We start from the raw sequence: 19648 nt of genomic DNA, 5'->3' as shown, positions 1-19648 counted from the left end.
TTTACACTTTTAAATCCTGCACTTCCAACCTCCAACCCCCCCCTTTTTTTTTTTGACTGATGACTGCGCCAAAATGTTTTGCTTTCAGTAATGACCGAGCTGACAAAAATCTCTGGAATGCACTTCTTAGTTCAAAGAAGACATTTATTATTACTTCACCACGAGGTTCCTAAAAAATGAAGGAGATTAGTAGGTCGAAGGCACAGTTGGAAGAAAAACGTTGAAAACTGGCCAGCCTTTCAAGGCTCTCCTTCCACGGCCGACCTGTTCCCTGCACTGAAGAAAACAAAAAATATGTGCTCTCTTAACATGAACTGTTCGTGTTCGGTAAGAGAAAATACGAAGAAACAAGCTTAGTTTACCATGTGGAAAAACACAGCTCAACTGCAATGTCTAACGCCACGATAAAGCCATTAGGCAGCTAAACTGAATACCAAATGTAATCTGCAACTGGTGAACACTGAACAACTAATATGCACAGTGGTGCAACACAAAGTCAGTGGTCAAAAACATCTATTTTCATTACACGTACACAGCAGTTTGTTGGAACCTACGGCAGTTCACTTAGCCTCACTTGTAATCTTAATTCGGGACAAAGTTTTGTCTTTATTCTCACAGACAAATTTGCCTCTGGGGATTTAGCACTGGGCAATATTTGCAAAGCGCACTTGTTGGCAGGACACTTATCGGAGTCTCTGCTGATCGTCTATGCAGAATGCTTCAAGAACTCTCAAATGTTAAACCAACTCTCAGCTCTTCAACTGATACTTCCAATGTTGAAGGACCACAGTGCTAGACTTGTTTACTACATGACCAAATGCAAAACGCCAAACCTTTGCCTTCTTGTAGCTGCATGCACAATCCCCAGGGAATGCTTTGTTGATCAATTGGTCACAGATATTTGTCCTACTCCTGCTCATTCCTTATTTGGTGTGGAAAATGTGTCAAGCATCAATGACACAGACCTTAAATTCTCCAAAATATGCTTGTTACCCAGAGGTTCATCCACATGCATGAATTGCATTTACTACGCTCGGGCCTTCTCTCACCATTGGCAAAAGATGTTATTTCATCAAATTTTCAGCTTGCTCAGACTTGCGGTTTGATGTACGAGATCGCATGCAGATGCTAAAGCTAGACAACCTTCTATTCGCACATACTGTGCAACTAAATGGTAATTTTGTGGTCTGCTCTTTTAATCACCAAATTCAACTTTACAACATTGTAAGTTATCTGTTACCCTTTAAACAAGAGATTGTACTTCAGGTGTCTCCAACCAGTCGATCATGAGCTACCAGAAGCTCCCAGACCCCTTCAGAATAGCTCACAGCCTGGTCTTAATTCTTAAATAAGGGAAGCCTGTGTTTATTTTACATTATTATCATCAGGCTGCAGATAGCAGGGCCTGATAAAAATCAGTGCTAGAGTCAGATTTATGGCCCACGGCACAGAGGTATTTAACTCTTAAATAAAAGTCCTTGTCAACTCAGTATTGGAGGTGAGAACAAAATTAAGTTTCTCAATATTTTTGAATCAGAGAAAATTAAAATGAAAGTTACCTTTATGATTAAGTTAACTTTTCATTTTAATTTTCTCAAATTTTTAAAAAAGTTTTCAAACAGCAGGCCTCTTGCTCCCTGTGGCCAGTAGAACACTGTGCCATATTTATAACTGAAAAATACAGTAATTTATTAAAGGGGAGAAATTTAAAGTGCAGAAAAATGTTCCACATTATGGCCATTTTTGCACTTTAAATCCCTCCCATTTAAAAATGGTTGTATGTTTGCGTTATACATGTAACAGAGCCACATTTGGCGAAAGGTATGTCCTATGCTACACAAGCTCTGTTACCCATACATTTATATCCCATTCATATGCACACATCTTCATACATCCCCAAACACCACGCTCTCAGTGGTATTCATGGCAGCCCTGTCATAGTGCCCCTAGTCAAAATATTTTGTTCAAACCATAGTATCTCCTATGGATATTATAAATGTCAAGGAAGTTGGGCCTGGGGGTTCTTGGTAATACTGCATGAGTTGTTTGGCCTTCGGTAGCTCACAATGACTTTGAAATATCAGAAGTAGCTCTCACTACAGAAAATATTGGAGACCCCTACTCTACCTCTATAATAGTTCAATTACAGTCATAGTAGTGTATCTGCAAAACAGAGAACTTCAATCAGTGTTTAGAGTTCCTGTTATTTGGCTTTTATGGAAAGACTTAAAAGATCTTAAGAGGAAACCTTCCAACTCCCAAAACTGCCTCCTGTCCTTCCTTTTTGTTAATATGTCCTCTGCAGTTTAATGGAAGTTAGCCGTCGTAGTATGTATCACCTCCCTCAGAAGAGTGAGTGGATTTCAGGTTTATTAGTTCAAGAGCCTTTTTTGCAGCTACATAGAGGCAGAGTAGTACTACACAACAAAAATGTTTTCACCTTTCCACAGATTGACCTTAACTTTTCCGTATCCACAGTAGCTAGCTGAAAAGGTCTAAAATGCAGATGTTTGAAGAGCCATCATTTAGTGTATGTATGGATCTCGATCTATGTACAAAACAGAACAAATCTTTAGGACTTTTATACACCCCTGACGTAGCAGACCTCCCAGTGCTGGGTTGGTAAGGTACATTTTCAGATGTATTAAATTATGTTATGCCAAAGCGAAACATACCCTTAGCATTACTCCTCTGGAACATTCAGCATGCAAAAAGGGAGCCGCTACAGCTTTATTAGGAAATATAAAATTTCCAAATATTTGTAAAGCTGCAACGTGGTCTTCTGTTGTCAATTCCACTAAACACAAATTCTTGTTAAGCTCACCCACAGGTGAGTGCTACCTTTTCCCTGCACTCCCCTTCCAGCCCATCTCCTAATCTAATTACAGGGGCTCCCATGTGGCTGGGGGGAGGGGCAGGATATGGGGAAGGTCTGGTTTCTGCCCCAACTGTTTTTCCCTCCTTTGAAGCCCAGTTTGGCCACCCGGTCCCCTTCCTGCTCTGGCTTTTGCAGTTCTCCACCCACCAGATGGTTATTTTCTCTCACCCCAGGACAGATAAGTACATCGTGTGATGCCATGTCCACACATTATTGTTGTGCACTGTATATTTTTATCTTTAAAACTGTATGTGCAAATGTAATCATCATTCACTTTGAAAGTGTGTTGTGTGTAATGACAGTGTGCTACCACACCATGTGTACTCCAAACTACGCCACTCCACTCTACATCACTCCACTATAATCCAATCTGTGTCACTGCATTCTATGCCACTCTAGTCTACAACATTCTACTCCATGACACAACACTTCACTTCACTCCACCACACTCCACTCCACTGTACACCACTATATTCCACTTCACACTAGGCCACTCCACTCTACTCCGCTCTACAATGCTCTGCTCTATTCCATTCCACTCTTTGACACTCCATATCGTTTTACTTCACTCTGACACTTTAGGCCTCTCCACTCTTCTCCACTCGATTCTACAGCACTCCACTGTAGGACACCTTACTCTACTGTACTCCCCTCCACTCTGACACTCTACTTTCCTTCACTCTGTTCCACCCTACTCCACTCTGCTCTATGCTACTCCATTCTGTGACACTCTACGCCACTGTATGCCACTCCACTCTAGCCACTTCACTTCAGATCACGCCACTCTGCTCTACTGTACTCTACTCCACTCTATCAATCAATCAATCAATCAATCATGCTGTATTTTGTATAGCGCAACTTATCACCCGTGAGGGTATCCATGCACTGGGCTGTGGTTTTCAGTCGAAGAGCTAGGCCATGAGCTTTTTCCATAGATGATGTTTGGAGGTGTGTGAGGGCGGGGCAGGGGAGGCATTCCAGGACTTGGTTGCAAGGTGGGAGAAGGAGCAGCAGTGAAAGATGCCTGGTGACTGGTAAGAGGAAGAGGTGGGCGGAGCGGAGGCTCCTGGCAGGTCGGTGGAAGTTCATGCAGTGGTTCATGTATGTAGGTCCTAGGTTTTGAAGGGCTCTTGGATCAGGATTTTGAAAAGGCATCTTTTATGGATGGAGAACCAGTGGAGTTCTCTCAGGTGCTGGGTAATGTGGGTCTTTTTGGACAGGTTGAGGATCAGTCTGGCTGCTGTGTTCTGTATCAACAGTAGTCTTCTCATGAGTTTGCTAGTGGTGCCTGTATAGAGTGCGTTGCCATAATCCAGGCAGCTGATGATGAGGGCCTGCATCACTGTTTTCCTGGTGTTAATGGGGAGCCATTTGAAATTTCCGCTGCACATGTGGAGAGTGTGGAAGCAGGCTGAGGAAATGGCATTGACTTGTCGCTTCATGCAGAGTTTGCTGTCCAGAATGATGCAGAGGTTGCGGGCATGGTCTTTCGGTGTGGGTCCGAGTTCCAATGGCCACCAGGAGTCATTCCAGAGGGTAATGTGGCTGCCGAAAATCAGCATCTCTGTCTTATCTGTGTTGAGCTTGAGGCAGTTGTCTTTCATCCAGGCTGAGACATTCTTCATCCAGTTGTGGTAGTTGGATTTCGTGGTGGAGGCGCTGGCTGAGAGTGAGAGGACGAGCTGGGTGCCGTCAGCGTAGGAGATAATGTTAATGTTGTGGGTCCTGACCATGTCTGCTAGTGGCGTCATGTAGATGTTGGAGAGGATTGGACTGAGGGATGCCACAGATGATGCGCTTGGCATGTGAGGTGGAGGGAAGGAGGCATGCTGTCTGGGTGCACTCCGTGAGGAATGATACCATCCATCTGAAAGCCACTGGTACTATGTAACCTTAGTCCACCTGCGGAAGGGGGTGCCATGGCGGCTGTGGCAGTGCGTTGGGGTAGGGCCGACAATGGTGAAGTGGACGATGAAATGGTCTGACCATGTGATTTCTGTGGTGTGGCTATATCTGACTGTTGCTGGACGTGAATATAGGGTCCAACATGTGTCCTGCTCTGTGCATGGGATCTGAGACTAGATGTGTTAGATCGATGTTGTCCGTTCCTTCCTGGAGATTGGTGGAGTTGGTGTCTATGGGGTCTTCGAAGTGGAAGTTGAAATCTCCCAGGAAGATGTAGTGTTCTGAATCTATGGTAAATGGGGTGATGAATTCTGTGATGGCATCGCTGAGGCCTGTTCGCGGCCCTTGGGGTCGTTATGCAAGGGTGCCTTTGATGGTGGTTTTGTGGTTGGCGTGGTGTTGGAAATTTAGATGTTTTATGATTGGCAATGTGTCATCTTTGGTGTTAGTGCAGGTGATTGATTCCTTGTGTACGATGGCGATGCCGCCTCCCTGTCTGATCTCACTGTTTCATCTTGTAGTCGTGGGGAGTTGCAGTGGCGATGTCAGTGGTCGAAACTGGGGTGTGGAAAAATTCAGGGAGACGGGCAGTGGCGCTGAACCTAGGGCACTGGAACCAGGGTCTGGGGTCACTGACAGGCGAAGCTGAGTGTAAGGAAATGCCTCCTTGGCATGGTTACCCCCTAACATTTTGCCTTTGCTGATACTAAGTTATGATTTGAAAGTGTCCTGGGACCCTGCTAACCAGGCCCAGCACCAGTGTTCTTTCCCTAAACTGTACCTTTGTCTCCACAATTGGCACAACCCTGGCACTCAGGTAAGTCCCTTGTAACTGGTACCCCTGGTACCAAGGGCCCTGATGCCACGGAAGGTCTCTAAGGGCTGCAGCATGTCTTATGCCACCCTGGGGGCCCCTCACTCAGCACATGCACACTGCTTCACAGCTTGTGTGTGCTGGTGGGGAGAAAATGACTAAGTCGACATGGCACTCCCCTCAGAGTGCCATGCCAACCTCACACTGCCTGTGACATAGGTAAGTCACCCCTCTAGCTGGCCTTACAGCCCTAAGGCAGGGTGCACTATACCACAGGTGAGGGCATATGTGCATGAGCACTATGCCCCTACAGTGTCTAAGCAAAACCTTGGACATTGTAAGTGCAGGGTAGCCATAAGAGTATATGGTCTGGGAGTTTGTCAAACACAAACTCCACAGTTCCATAATGGCTACACTGAAATATGGGAAGTTTGATATCAAACTTCTCAGCACAATAAATGCACACTAATGCCAGTGTGCACTTTATTGTAACATACACCCAGAGGGCATCTTAGAGGTGCCCCCTGAATACCTACCCGACTTCTAGTGTAGGCTGACCAGTTTCTGCCAACTTGCCACACACCAAACATGTTGCTGGCCACATGGGGAGAGTGCCTTTGTCACTCTGTGGCCAGGAACAAAGCCTGTACTGGGTGGAGGTGCTTCTCACCTCCCCCTACAGGAACTGTAACACCTGGCGGTGAGCCGGCTCACCCCTTTTGTTACAGCGCCCCAGGGCATCCCAGCTAGTAGAGATGCCCGCCCCTCCGGCCACTGCCCCCACTTTTGGCAGCAAGGCTGTAGAAGATAATGAGAAAAACAAGGAGGTGTCACCCATCAGTCAGGACAGCCCCTAAGGTGTCCTGAGCTGAGGTGACCCCTGCCTTGAGAAATCCTCCAGCTTGAGTTTGGAGGATTCCCCCAATAGGATTAGGGATGTGTCCCCCCTCCCCACAGGGAGGAGGCACAAAGAGGGTGTAGCCACCCTCAAGGACAGTAGCCATTGGCCACTGCCCTCCCAGACCTAAACACACCCCTAAATTCAGTATTTAGGGGCTCCCCAGATCTCAGGAAACAGATTCCTGCAACCTGAAGAAATAAGAAGGACTGCTGACCCACAAGCCTGCAGAGAAGGAGGAAGACGACAACTGCTTTGGCCCCAGCCCTACGGGCCTGTCTCCAACTTCGAAAACCTGCTCCAGCGACGCATCCGACAGGGTCCAGCGACCTCTGAAGCCTCAGAGGACTGCCCTGGACTAAAGGACCAAGAAACTCCTGTGAACAGCGGTCCTGTTCAAAACCAGCTACTTCTTTGCAACAAAGAAGCAACTTTCAAGGACTGCACGTTTCCCGCTGGAAGCGTGAGACTTCACACTCTGCACCCGACGCCCCCGGCTCGAGATCCAGAGAACAAACACCTCAGGGAGGACTCCCCGGCGACTGCGAGCCTGTGAGTAACCAGAGACGACACCCCTGAGCCCCCACAGCAACGCCTGTAGAGTGAATCCGGAGACTCCCCCTGACAGCGACTGCCTGTAACAAGGGGCCCGACGCCTGGAACCAACATTGCACCCGCAGCCCCCAGGACCTCAAGGAACCGAACTTCAACGCAGGAGTGACCCTCAGGCGACCCTCTGCCTTGCCCAGGTGGTGGCTGTCCCGAGAAGCTCCCCTGTGCCTACCTGCACCGCTAGAGTGAACCCCGGGTCCCTCCATTGTTTCCCACCTGAAACCCGACGCCTGCTTTGCACACTGCACCCGGCCGCCCCTGTGCCACTGAGTGTGTGTTTTGTGTGCCTACTTGTCCCCCCCCAGTGCTCTACAAAACCCCCCTGGTCTTCCCCCGAGAATGCAGGTACTTACCTACTGGCAGACTGGAACCGGAGCACCCCTGTTCTCCATAGGCGCCTATGTGTTTTGGGCGCCTCTTTGACCTCTGCACCTGACGGTGGGCTACCTATGCCCCAGAACTGAGACTTGTAAGTGTTTTACTTACCTCCTAATCTAACCTTTACTTACCTCCCCCAGGAACTGTTGATTTTTGCAGTGTTCACTTTGAAAATAGCTTATTGCCATTTTTACAAAGACTGTACATGATATTGTTTTCATTCAAAGTTCCTAAAGTATCTAAGTGAAGTACCTTACATTTAAAGTGTTTAATGTAAATCTTGAACCTGTGGTTCTTAAAACAAACTAAGAAAACATATTTTTCAATATAAAAACCTCTTGGCCTAGAGTAAGTCTTTGAGTGTGTGTTCCTCATGTATTGCCTGTGTGTGTACAACGAATGCTACCCTCTTATAAGCCTATTGCTTGACCACACTACCACAAAATAGAGCATTAGAATTATCTACTTTTGCCACCATCTTACCTCTAAGGGGAACCCTTGGACTCTGTGCACACTATTTCTTACTTGGAAATAGTATATACAGAGCCAACTTCCTACACTGAGGTTCCAGCAAGTGGGAGCTGGTGGTGACCTGCGCTGCGGCCTTCATTATATAGGTTGGGGGGAGGGGCACCAGGGATGCCAGAAAGTAGGGAGAAATGGCGCTAAAAAATGCGGCGAGGAGTGGCGACAGACCTATATCACTGAAACTTGGGCCTGGGTTCACTGACAGGCTAGGCTGATGCTGGCAGAGGCCAGCTTCTAGCAGGAGCGATAGCGCTGTGGGAAGAAGCAGCAGCAGTTGGGAGCTGGCGGTGCTCTACGCCACTTTATTCCACTCTACGCACCTTCACTCTACTCTTCTCCCCGCTCTGCTCCACTCTGCACCACTCTGCTTCGTCCTACTCCGCTCTACACCACTAACTTTAAGTCATGCTGAACAGCAGCCACGCTGGTGTACAACATGGCGAAAGCACATTGACAAAGCCAGTAGCTCTTCCATAGCGGAGACCTTTTGGCTTTGCCAATGGCTTTAGATTTTACTAAATTAAATGTAGTAAATACTTATAGGGGCTTTCATCCACCTTTCTTTATCCCTTGGTCTGTTGCATCAATCACATGTTTTCTATTGCCCACTGCAATATGGGTCAGTGGTTCAGCCCACTCCAGCTATTGGTTAACCTCACTGTAAGTGATGGCATTCTACTCTTTCACATATCAAGTAGTTCCCTTAAGTCCGAGGGACTACTGTGACAATGTTGCTGTTTGAGACTGCAGAAATCTTTTTAGGTTAAGCCTACTAGACCTCACAAGCTGTCTGGTTGCAAAAGACCTATTGCGGGATTACAGCATTCCCATTATTTATCATTGACTGGCTTTTTGTCACTTTAATTTCTTTGCTTATTTTTTGCTGGCTTTTCATGACCCATCTGGTGTTTGTCCCTCTCCTGGAGAACAGGCTCCCTACCATCGCTCTGATCAACTAGCTTCTATCCTTCGACGGATCACTTTTCGTGAACTATTTTTTCTTTTTGCTTAAGCACTTAATGTGAGGGCATGTGTTTTTCCCTGCCAAAACCCTACTCCCTGTGTTGCTGTCTCCCACATGTTGCAAGTTCTATGTTGTGTACCTGGCCTCTACCAAACATCTTGCCTCCCCTGCATTTCATGTTGCTTTTTTATTTGTGTACTTCTTCCCTGCCCGTGTTGCTCTTCTCCTTCTCCTGCCCGCTCCTCATAGCTTACCCCTGATCTGCTCCTCCATTGCCTCAATGCTAACCACACCCTTTTTTAAAAATGTGTTTGGGAGGAAGCATCAGATAGCAATTTATTTTTGGCGTACTTTTGCACTACTTCATTTTTTTTTTTTTAATTTACTGATTTTAAAAAATGGCTCCCGAGTCATGTAGGTATGCATTAACCTTTGTTACTTTTGGCCATTCTGCACAACAAACTTGCCAATCTTGTACAGCATTGGCAAACCCAACACGTCCCAAAGTTGAGACCTATTGTCTTTGCCAGTAATTATCATTTAGTCAGTATTTATTTATTTATTTTTAGATTTGGTGCTTGAAAGCTTCCCGAACAACTACTTTTTGCAAAAAACAAAACAAGCATTGTCAAAGACAAAAGGCTGGCGGGGAATGCTAGACCGGTTGGCTTTGCCACTGCTTGTTATTTGGTGTACATTCACACAGTCCCAGTCGCTAATGTGTTTTTTTTTTTAATGCACAGACTGGTTAAATATTAGTTTTACTACACTATGTTTAATAAAATTAATACGGATCCACTGTATTTAGTCAATGTAAATAGTGTAAAACAAAATGTTTTATGCATTATCTGAATGTTTATATGAATGTTGTGCAGCACATTTGAAACCCCACCAACGTTTTTTAGATATTTATTTTTCACACTTCACCTTTACACTATATAATCTAAATATGTGTCCTGCCAAGCAATCTAAGATGGCACTTTTATCAATTCATAGGTATTCACAATATTTCCTTTCTTCATATCTTTTTATTCATTGTGTGATGGAGGTGAAAAGTAATTACAGATGGTCGCTGGTCCCTCTTTAGTCATGCATACGTTTGTCGTCCCTTTGCCTGTCAGTCACCTTTGCAGCACCCAGATGAACCTGAAATTTTAGTTCTCTGAAGAATTGCTCCTGTGGTCTGTGCACGTTGTTACTTTTTATAATACTTAACATATATTTAGGCTTGTCCTTGTTTCCTCTTTCCATAATCCCCATAGACATTGTCTGTAGTTAGTTCAAAGCATACTTTTAAAAATCCCATATTCCTTTTATAACCCAGTTGTAAAACCAAATGTCAGGGTACTGGATTGAATTTAGTATGACTTTTCAGACTGTTCCTATTCTCTACTTTTATAGGCACACATGGGTTCCATTTGTGCATGTGTTTTGCCAGTCTGAATAATATTTTGATTTTTGTGGAATGTGCCAAGTTTTAAAATGGCAGGTGCCTTCTTCCTCTCTGCTGTATGCCATAGCTGTGGAATTATTTGCCTTTTTCTTTCAATAAGTACAGACACAAAAACTGGGACTAATCACCACAGTGAGTGTGTGTACTCCGTAATAGGGCTAATGGCAAAAGTAATTGATTTGGAAATCCCTATTGTGTTTACTGCTACCTTACCCTCACTTAACATACTGTAACAATCACATTAATATCTGTTTTAGTTTCTTCTGAACAATCGGATACTGAGAGAGCAATTCTGGCCTTGTTTTCTGACCACAGACAGATTCCATCCTGGAAACGAGCTTATTTCTACTGTCTTAGCAGTGACAAGCATTTCTTGGAGCAGGTCCTGGTAAGTTGGAAATGTACTCATTTTTGTCTGGACTTGGGCTATCTAGTTTCTGGTGGATTTAGCAGGCCCCTTGACCTCTAAATAGTGCTTTAGTCAGTGCTATGCAATATACTCAGTAGGTTGCCTGTTTGAGTGAGGCTCGCAGTGTGTTTACTGTGACCCAAGCCCTAGTCAAACACCCCAAAGAGGAAGGCAGGCCTCTTTACATATTACAGCTCAACCTCTACTAGAGAAAAATCATTAGAATGTGGTTTTCAAACTATATAACCTTACACACTGCCAGGTGAGTTACAATGGGGCAGGACTGTTAAGGATACATCATTTCGTATTGTCTGAAAATTAAGATTTGAGACCCCGATGAAATATTAAGCAGTTTTTAAGACCAGCAGTGGTCCAGTTTTAACCCCACATGGACATGAACATCCTGCAGTCTTAATAGCTTGGTTGGCTGCCTGTTTCATGCGCTCTTCATGGCCCAAGATAATCTGAGCTCCTCAAGCTTGGCCATTGCTCCCTTCATGATAAAAAAAGATTGACTTTTGTTTGCTAGTGGACTCAGTTTGAATTATTTCTGTTTCCTTTCTGTACTGCAGAAAGTGTAAAGATCATGGATCCTTACATTCATAAAGCCCATAGTTTGGCTTGTAGTTGCAGTTTTATTCCATTTATTCAGTAGCAAACTGTTATTCATTGTCTAAGCCTGCCTGCACCACAACTGTTACTTCTGCACACACAAAAGATTGGTATGGGGGGATTCCCTGGTCTTTTAACCACATTCTTCTACACCAATAGCCTAACCGGTCACCCATTTCATTAATGTACTAGGGAAAGAATGCGATTTGTACTACAGAAAGGACTACCAGACTCATGAGTTCCTTGAGCAGTGCATAACTTCACTATCTAAGCGTTCATTACTAAGTAGTCAAACATTACTACTATTATATCTTGATTTTACCAATCCACTGACTTGGACCCAAACTCACTTGTTCACTCATTTGAGGCGGAACATTTCTTCTTCTGAATTAGTCCACACGCTAAACTCCTGTGTTTGATGATGAGTTCCAGCTGCTGCAGTACATGGTAGCTGGAATGCTGGCATAAGTGTTCATAGTGAAGTTTAAATCTTCCTGTGTGGTCATTCCTCATTAATTTCAGATTCAAGTTCACATTTTCATGGTTTTTTAACTTTTTTTGTTTGAGGCCAGTGTATTTGACTTCTTTTTGGTGTGCCAATCATGGATCTTTATCCCACCTTCCTAAGCAATCAAAGTCATACACTCCTCTCTGTTTTGCAGCACCTGTTTTTTCTGTTTGAAGTTATTATTCATGGTCCCCCCTATAGACAGCTAGCTGTCTTCTGTCATAAGACATTTTAGGTCATGATTGGTTAGCTTTCGTGTCTGTCTCATCTTCCTCTTCCTCTTCTAAGGCTTTCCTTCCTCTTCTTGTGTTTTCCCACCACGGAAGCCTAGCTGCCTCACAGTCTTTCAAACTAGGTCAGTTGTATTCTTGGACTGCATATATTCGCTGAACAACTTTTTTCTTTCTCTTTCAGGACTCCATGGGAGTGCTTTTTATTGCTTGCTCTCTCCCCCTTGTGCTGCTACTTCCATGACTACCCCCGCAGTGCTTTAAGTGTTGCTTCCCCAGTCCCTATGTTTGACCCCACTCTCAGCTGGCCTCTTGCCTCTCCCGCCCCTTCCCATCCTGCTTGTTTTTTCTGTTTTCTGCCCCTCCCCCATTTCATTCATTGCTCCTCACAGCGTCCCCTTCCTTGGGTTATGTTGTCTGGCGCCTTCCATGGAGTTGCTTGCCCCATTCCTCCACCCCTTCTTCCATTGCTGCTTCATCCCTCCCTGTCCCACTTTTAATTGTTTTCCCTTTTTTTTTGGAGGGTTCCACATCTACAATTAGCTGCCAGGATGATCTTTCCTGTGTAAGACATGTTCACTGGTGTGCACTTCTTATTTATAATTTACAGCTCCTAAATAGGCTTCGACCATCCTGGAACATAAATTAAAAGTAAAAAAAGGCAGCCACATTTTCATTTTATGTTTGTGCATGTGCGAGGTGACACATGCTCACACATAAGTCATTATGCTGGAACTCACCATTTTGCCTTTTTTGAGGAAGCTGTACAGCATCAGCAACCTCTCTTTTGTATTCACATCTGAACAGTGGCTGAGTGCCACTAATGTTCAGCCCTTAATCTGTACTGCTTTGTGGGATAGACCACTTGAAAATGTCCTGCTGCATTTATTACACTAAATAAATATAAGCAAGATTGGACATAGGGTCTCAGAGAAAATATACAAAACTTGGTACTAGCCTTTTCTTTGTGTGCCCAAGGACCTGACTTAAATTAGTGGGTTTGCTGCTCTGATTTGCCGATAGCAATCTTGAAGTTGTTCATTATGTTTTCTCTTACTTTGCAGGTTACAGCTTTGGGGTTATTAAAAAGAGAAGATTTTTGTGGTTTGAGTCGACTTCTGAGCAATGAATTTAAGCCACTTGGCCGTCTTCTGGTGCTTCTTGGGTGGACCCACTGCCAGAGTTTAGATTCTGCCAAATCCTTATTGTACGCCCTTCACAGGGACAAGGTCAGTATCCCTAGATGTCTGTGAATAGCTGGGTCAGAAAATGGATTTGGCATTGTGATAATTAAAGGTGGATAGCAAATCTCAGATTAATATTAGGATGCAGTAACAATGTTAGTGCAGTCCACTGGTGTGCTATTAACTTGGATTTTGTGTCACAAAACAAAATAACACAATTACCGCTGCTATGTTTGTGAAGTGAAGTAGTATTGCTGCACCTACACGCACAGTTTAATTGGATGGTAAACCAAGGTTTGTGTATGGCTTCTTTTTTTACCAGAACTGTAAATTAAGGTACATAGATATACTGATTCCAGGCCTTATTACTTTTGTATTACTACTTTAAATGGAGAACCTGTGTTCAGTTGGAGTTTGACACTACTGGGAGGGTATATCCTGTTTCTGGTGATAGTACTGGCACAGGCATTCGTTATTCTCTATATTTTGTCATACAGACTTACACAAATACTTGTTTCAAACGCCCCAGTTCCTGTGTTTTCATATTTTTGTATTATCCCTTATGCCCTTCTCGAACAAATATTAAACTGTCCAGCTGTTCAACACATTGATCAATTACAGTTTTTAGCACAAAGCATTCATTTTATTTTTGGTTCATTCGATTTTGATTAGTTGTGTTCTTTTTTTGTATCACTGCCTTACTGATATTAGAACTTGAAAGATTGAAAGACCGACTGATTTTTGAAAAGTGAAGACATTCAAAGGTGGAATACGCCTGCCTTTGCTTTTCTTTTTGCTTTGTTTTTAAGTGTGGATGATAATTTCCTTAGGGGCTAAAGACTAAAAAAGATAGTTAACATGTGTTGCCCATCCCAGTTTGTTCTGTAACCCATATACATATATTTTTAATGTCCACCTGGGAGTGCAGCATAAACTGTTAGGAGCAGGACAACCTGCATCTGGTCTATGGAAATAGTACTCAAACCTTGGCAGGCTTGCATTGGGAAGGTGTGCAGAAACAGTGTATGGGTGGCAGTACCATCTGCACCTGTGTACAGAACCATGCGCTATCAACAATACTACAGAATTAGCCTAAGAGCAGCACAATCACTTTGTCACAAGTACATGGTTACAAAAAAGTGATTGGGTCAGTTCTTCCTCCACCGGATAAAACTACAACATGGCAGCAGTGCAATGCTTCACACTGAAATAGTGCGATGGCTGTAGTTTTACACTGTAAAATAGCAGCAGTGCTAAATGTATGAGATATACAGGGACACCTTGACAGAAGTTGCCCAGCAGGTACCAGGAGTATGGAAACAGTATAGCAAGAACAGTTCTGCAGCATAAGAACTATCTGTGGCAAATCTGAGAAGTAATGTGGCAGCAGTAGTACTGCTTATACTCAGACAGTGTGACAGCAGACATACCACTTGCATCAGGTGTATTGACCCAAACTGTGAGACCGAAACAGTACTTCCTACTTTGAAACCATTTTAATGGTCCAGGTCGTCTGTGCTAGCAGAGTCATACTGAGATCCCGCAGCCCATCTGTTAAGAATCAAACACCAAAGACCAGGCACTGCCTGAAGTTTAGGAGCTGTGTTTCTGCTTTCTTTTCCCAACATCTCCAGTGAGACTTGGAGTGCCTTTATCCAGTCACTGTCGAACATAGAGGCTCTTTCCCTTCACCACCTCCATTGTGTTTCTTTGGCTGCGGCCTGCAGTCTTCATCTTGGGAACCGTTTCAACCAGCTCTTCAGAATGTGTCCTTTGGCTCTAAAATTATTGAACGACAAGGCCATTTGTGAGTCTGTGAATTAGTGCTCTTTGTGAATTGGCCCCATTGTGTTTTGAAATCATATTTGGGTCGTATGGATAAATCCCCTCTTCCTCTTATAACTTATTGCCCTTTTACGTTTTGCGTTTTACTCTAGGTTAATTGCTGTCCCAAAAACGACCAGGGGCATGAGATCAGTCACAGAACTGTACAATCTGAATTAATTTCCACTTGCATACACGATCTCCATGGTAACATTGGCTTAGGTTCAGAGGCAGTGTGTAATGGTGACTGGCTATAATCTATAGACCAATATTCCAGTTGAACAAGAGCATCAACAATGCTTTCGGTTTCCAGTCTGAGGTGAAACCCGCCTTTAGAGATGTTCCCTATTTGACCTCAGTTTCATTTCAGTAATAAATGTTTCCATATTGCCTCACTATGGAGCATCGCTTCTTTATTTGCAGATAATACTCGACTAACTCCAGATCATGTAAGCAGAATCCTACAGACTGTGGTGTGTTAAAAAATATGGAACTCCATATTTCTGCTACACTGTACCTGCACAGATGCATCTTGTAACCTTTCTCAAAATCACCTGTGCCATTCCACCTGGTCTCCTGGGAGACTGTAATAAAAGGCTGGCTTTGAGATGCAGACTGCAGATCACAGACAACACAGACTGCATTATGAACTTCTTCTTTTTCACATTTGCCAAATGGATGTAGACATGACTGTAGGTTTTCGCGCATCTTTTTCTCTTACCTGTTTTTACATTCAAACAGACTTTCCTTTGAGAGTTGCTCTTTCTATCAGATTTTAATGACCACCTTTAGGTATCAGTCTGTGCCATAGGTATTCAACTGTATAGAATAAATATAAGGTTATGGGCACACAAGGGTTTAGAAATGGGGCAATTCCAGTGAAGTACCATTATTGCGAATGGTTAATTTAAGATGACGTTGTTTTATTTGTTGTAGAGCTGTATGATTATTATTGCAGTAATAATAATATTAATATTAATACTTGAACAAATCACCCCAACAGGTGTATCTCAACGCTAAGACCAACAGCAACAACCAGAGCTTAGAAAAAAATGAAAACACAGCAGTTTTAATAATTTTTAACAATTTTCTTCAATTTGCTGTAGTCCGTGCAAGAACAGACATGAAAGGCCAAATTGTACCAGTAGGTGGGGGCCAGGTAGGAGGAGACTCTACCTCCGCACCTAGATTGTTGAATGCAGCAAATGGAAAGTAGGGCTTTATCACTGGACCGCAGATTCCTGGCAGGATAGTAGCTCTTACATTTTGCTGTAAATAGTTCAGGCCTTTCCCAATTAGCCTGTATGGGTTAGGCAGCATATTTTAAATATGCTTCTTTTTTTCACTGGCAGCCAGTGTAATGTTCTTGAAAATGGAGTAGAGGCAGTTCTTGGCAGAAGATTGCAGATTGCAGATAAGCCGTGAAGCTGTATTTTGCACGACCAGTAATTTGAACAGTAATGTCTCATTGGCAAAAGCCAATTAAGCATTACCGTAGTTCAGCTGCTAACAATAACGCCTGTATCAAGGTTCCTGTAATTGATAATGGGAGAAAAGGAAGTGCTTTGCTCAGTATGCGCAGCAAATAGAAACAGGTACCCATTGTGGGTTGGACCTATTATTTCCTGGTGAGTGCCTGATCTAGCCCGACACTAAGATTTTTTTACGACCTGACTGGGAATAGGAGCATTTCCTAATTTTGAGAGCCACTATTCAGGGTTTCCAAAGTTGTTGAGATTTCTCAAAAAGTATTGTTTCTGTTTTTCCTGGATTTGACTGAAGATAATTATCAGTAATCCACATTGCAATCGCTTTCATCCCACTGGAAAAAATGTTCTTTCACTTTATATAGATCATTTTGAAAGGAAATGACCAGCTGGGTGTCATAAGCATAGGACAAAAGTTAAATACCAAATGTTTTGATGACTTTAGCAAGGAGGGCTGCATATATATATTAAATAAATAAAGTGGGGCTCAAGCATGAACCCTGAGGGCCCTCTTTATTCACCTGCATGGTCCAGGATTTGAAAGTACCTAGCAAGATGACTTGCAATCTATCTTCCGAAAATCTTGGAAACCATGATTAAACTGCCCCAAAGATCCCTACCTCATTCAGTCTTTAAAGTAGTTTGGCATGTGCCACAATATTGAATGCTGTAGACAGGTCTAGGAGTATCAGCATAGTTGGAGTATGAACATCTGGCGTGCACCTGATTGAATCAGTCACGGCAACCAAGGCCATCTCGGCGTTATGCTCTGATCTAAAATCAGATTGTTATGGGTCCAAAATCTTGTTTTCTTCAAGATAATATGTCAGTTGTCTAGTAGTGAGGCTTTCCACCAGCTTACCTAATAGAGGAGGCAGATAAATGGGTCTCAAAATAAATGAAGGGTCCACATTAGCCTTTCTTTGAATGGGTATAACCTGTGTGGATTTCCAGGCTATGGGAATTTTCCCAGCCTGTATTGATAGATAAAATAACGATCTATTTATCGGAGCAGTTTGCTTAGACAGTAATGTTATGATCCTGGGCGGGGATGGGACCAAAGGAGAGCTGGATTTAGCTTTTTCTAATGCTAGCTGTATTTGTTCAAGTGATAGTCTTGAACCTTCCCATACTATAACCACTATTTCGAGAAGAGGAGATAACATTCAATTTAGTAGTGGACTGAAAAATCTGGCAAACAAAGTTCAGTTAGATTAACTTGACTTAAGAAGTCCGCAAGAGAATTGCCTAAGTCTTGCGGGGCTGAAGTGGTGGAGATCAGGCGTGGGTATTAAAGAAATATTTAAGAGTTTTAAACAACACTTTGGAAGATGCATGCATTTTTAATATTCCAATTATATGTACTAAGTGCATTTTTATATTCTGCTTTACCAATTAGATTATAAGTCAAGCACCAGCGTCTCTCCAACGTCTTGCAAGCAGCTTTTTCTAGTCTCAGCTCCATGGTGTACCATGGTTCATGAGGACTGTGTTTAGTATTTGTCTGTATTTTCAATGGGGCAATCTATTCAAAGGCAGAGTGTAAGGAGTTCTGATATTCTACCAAACTTTTATCTACTTCTGAATCTTTACCGGCTGTAGAAAATGCAAAGGCGGTGGTTAAAGGATTAGGAGAGAAAACAATGGCATGGTTTTGCAGCTCCTTTAGTGCCAGTTTTTAACTTTTCTGACTTCTCCAAATTAGGGTTCTGGCATGGTCTGTCCAAGAAAGCGTGCAAGAAAGTGCTATTCTTACATGGTTAGCTCCCACCTCCCCCAATTTTTCCCCTTAACATGATGTGGTTTCGTACTGTAAGTGCCCTGGGCCCCTGCTAATCTGGTTCCCCTGGGCCAGATCCCCTTCCCCAAAACTGTACTATAATTGGCAACTTCAGCCACCCTTGTATGTCCCTAGTAAATGGTACTCCTGGTACCTACGGCATTGGTACTGAAGAGGACCCCCCAGAGTTGCAGCATCATTTGTGCCACTCTGAGAGGCCCCACACCAGCCTGCAATGACGGTCTGCACAACAAGGTTTCCCAAAAAATGCAAAATTGGCATGGCACTCAGCCTGGGTGCCATGTTCCCTAACACTACATGCATTATAGTTAAGTCACCCCTCTAGCAGGCCTTAAAGCCCTAAAGCAGGGTGCACTGTATTACATGTGAAGGCATATGTGCACAAGCAAATATGCCCCTACTGTGTCTTTGTCAATTCCTAGACATAGTAAGTGTACACAGAAGCCATAGTAAGTGCATGTGCTGGACACTGGTCACTATGAGTTCCCCAGCTACATGATGGCCTCTCTGAACACAGCATAATAAATCCTCGCTGGTGCCAATGTTGGATTTATTATAAAATTTAACCAGAGGGCACCCTAGAGGTGTCCCCTGAAAACAGCCCTGGCAATATTGCTGTCAGGTATTAGCTAGCCTGCCACCACCAGACATGATTCTGGACTCCTGGGGTGAGAGCCTTTGCTCTCTGGAGCCAGAAGACAAAGCCTTTCCTGTGCAGAGGTGTCACACATCTTCTCCCAAGCAGGCACACTGATCAGGCTGGAAGCTTCAAAGGCTATACTGCCTTTGAATTGTGACCCCAGCCTCTGCCTCTACCAGCTGAAGGCAAACCCTTGATTCAGTTCTCACTATAGGCAGAAAAACTAGAAAGAGCAGGAGGAGTGGCCACTCTCAGCCAGCACCCACCCTCAGGTGTGGCAGTTGACGTGACCCCTCCATTTCATTTTCCTCCATCTTGAATGGAAGGAAAAATAACCAATTAGGGTCAGGGTTGTGTCCTCCTCCCAAAGGAGGTGGTCACATAGTTGGGTGTAGCTACCATAAGGTGGGTAGTCAATTGGCTACTACCATTGGCTTCCTACCCTATCCCCTAACACTTCCTAAATACAGTGTTTAGGTGGCATCCCCTGACCTGAACTTTGGATTCCTGATAACCTAAGAAG

General features: G+C 43.7%; 1 protein-coding gene across 4 annotated transcripts in view; it reads left to right on the top strand.

The window, feature by feature from the left end:
* Positions 1-19648, top strand: part of ZFYVE26 (zinc finger FYVE-type containing 26) — a 449330-nt gene that overhangs the window by 49136 nt on the left and 380546 nt on the right. For all 4 annotated transcript variants that reach the window (XM_069208874.1, XM_069208871.1, XM_069208872.1 and 1 more), the window contains exons 5-6: positions 10688-10818; positions 13254-13418. In XM_069208874.1, the coding sequence (XP_069064975.1) occupies positions 10688-10818; positions 13254-13418 (296 nt within the window). The remainder of the gene's footprint in view (positions 1-10687; positions 10819-13253; positions 13419-19648) is intronic.

Source organism: Pleurodeles waltl, chromosome 9, assembly GCF_031143425.1.
Source record: "Pleurodeles waltl isolate 20211129_DDA chromosome 9, aPleWal1.hap1.20221129, whole genome shotgun sequence".
NCBI classification, from domain to species: Eukaryota; Metazoa; Chordata; class Amphibia; order Caudata; family Salamandridae; genus Pleurodeles; species Pleurodeles waltl.
Note: the sequence above shows the minus strand (reverse complement) of the source record. Positions and strands in the feature narration are given on the sequence as shown.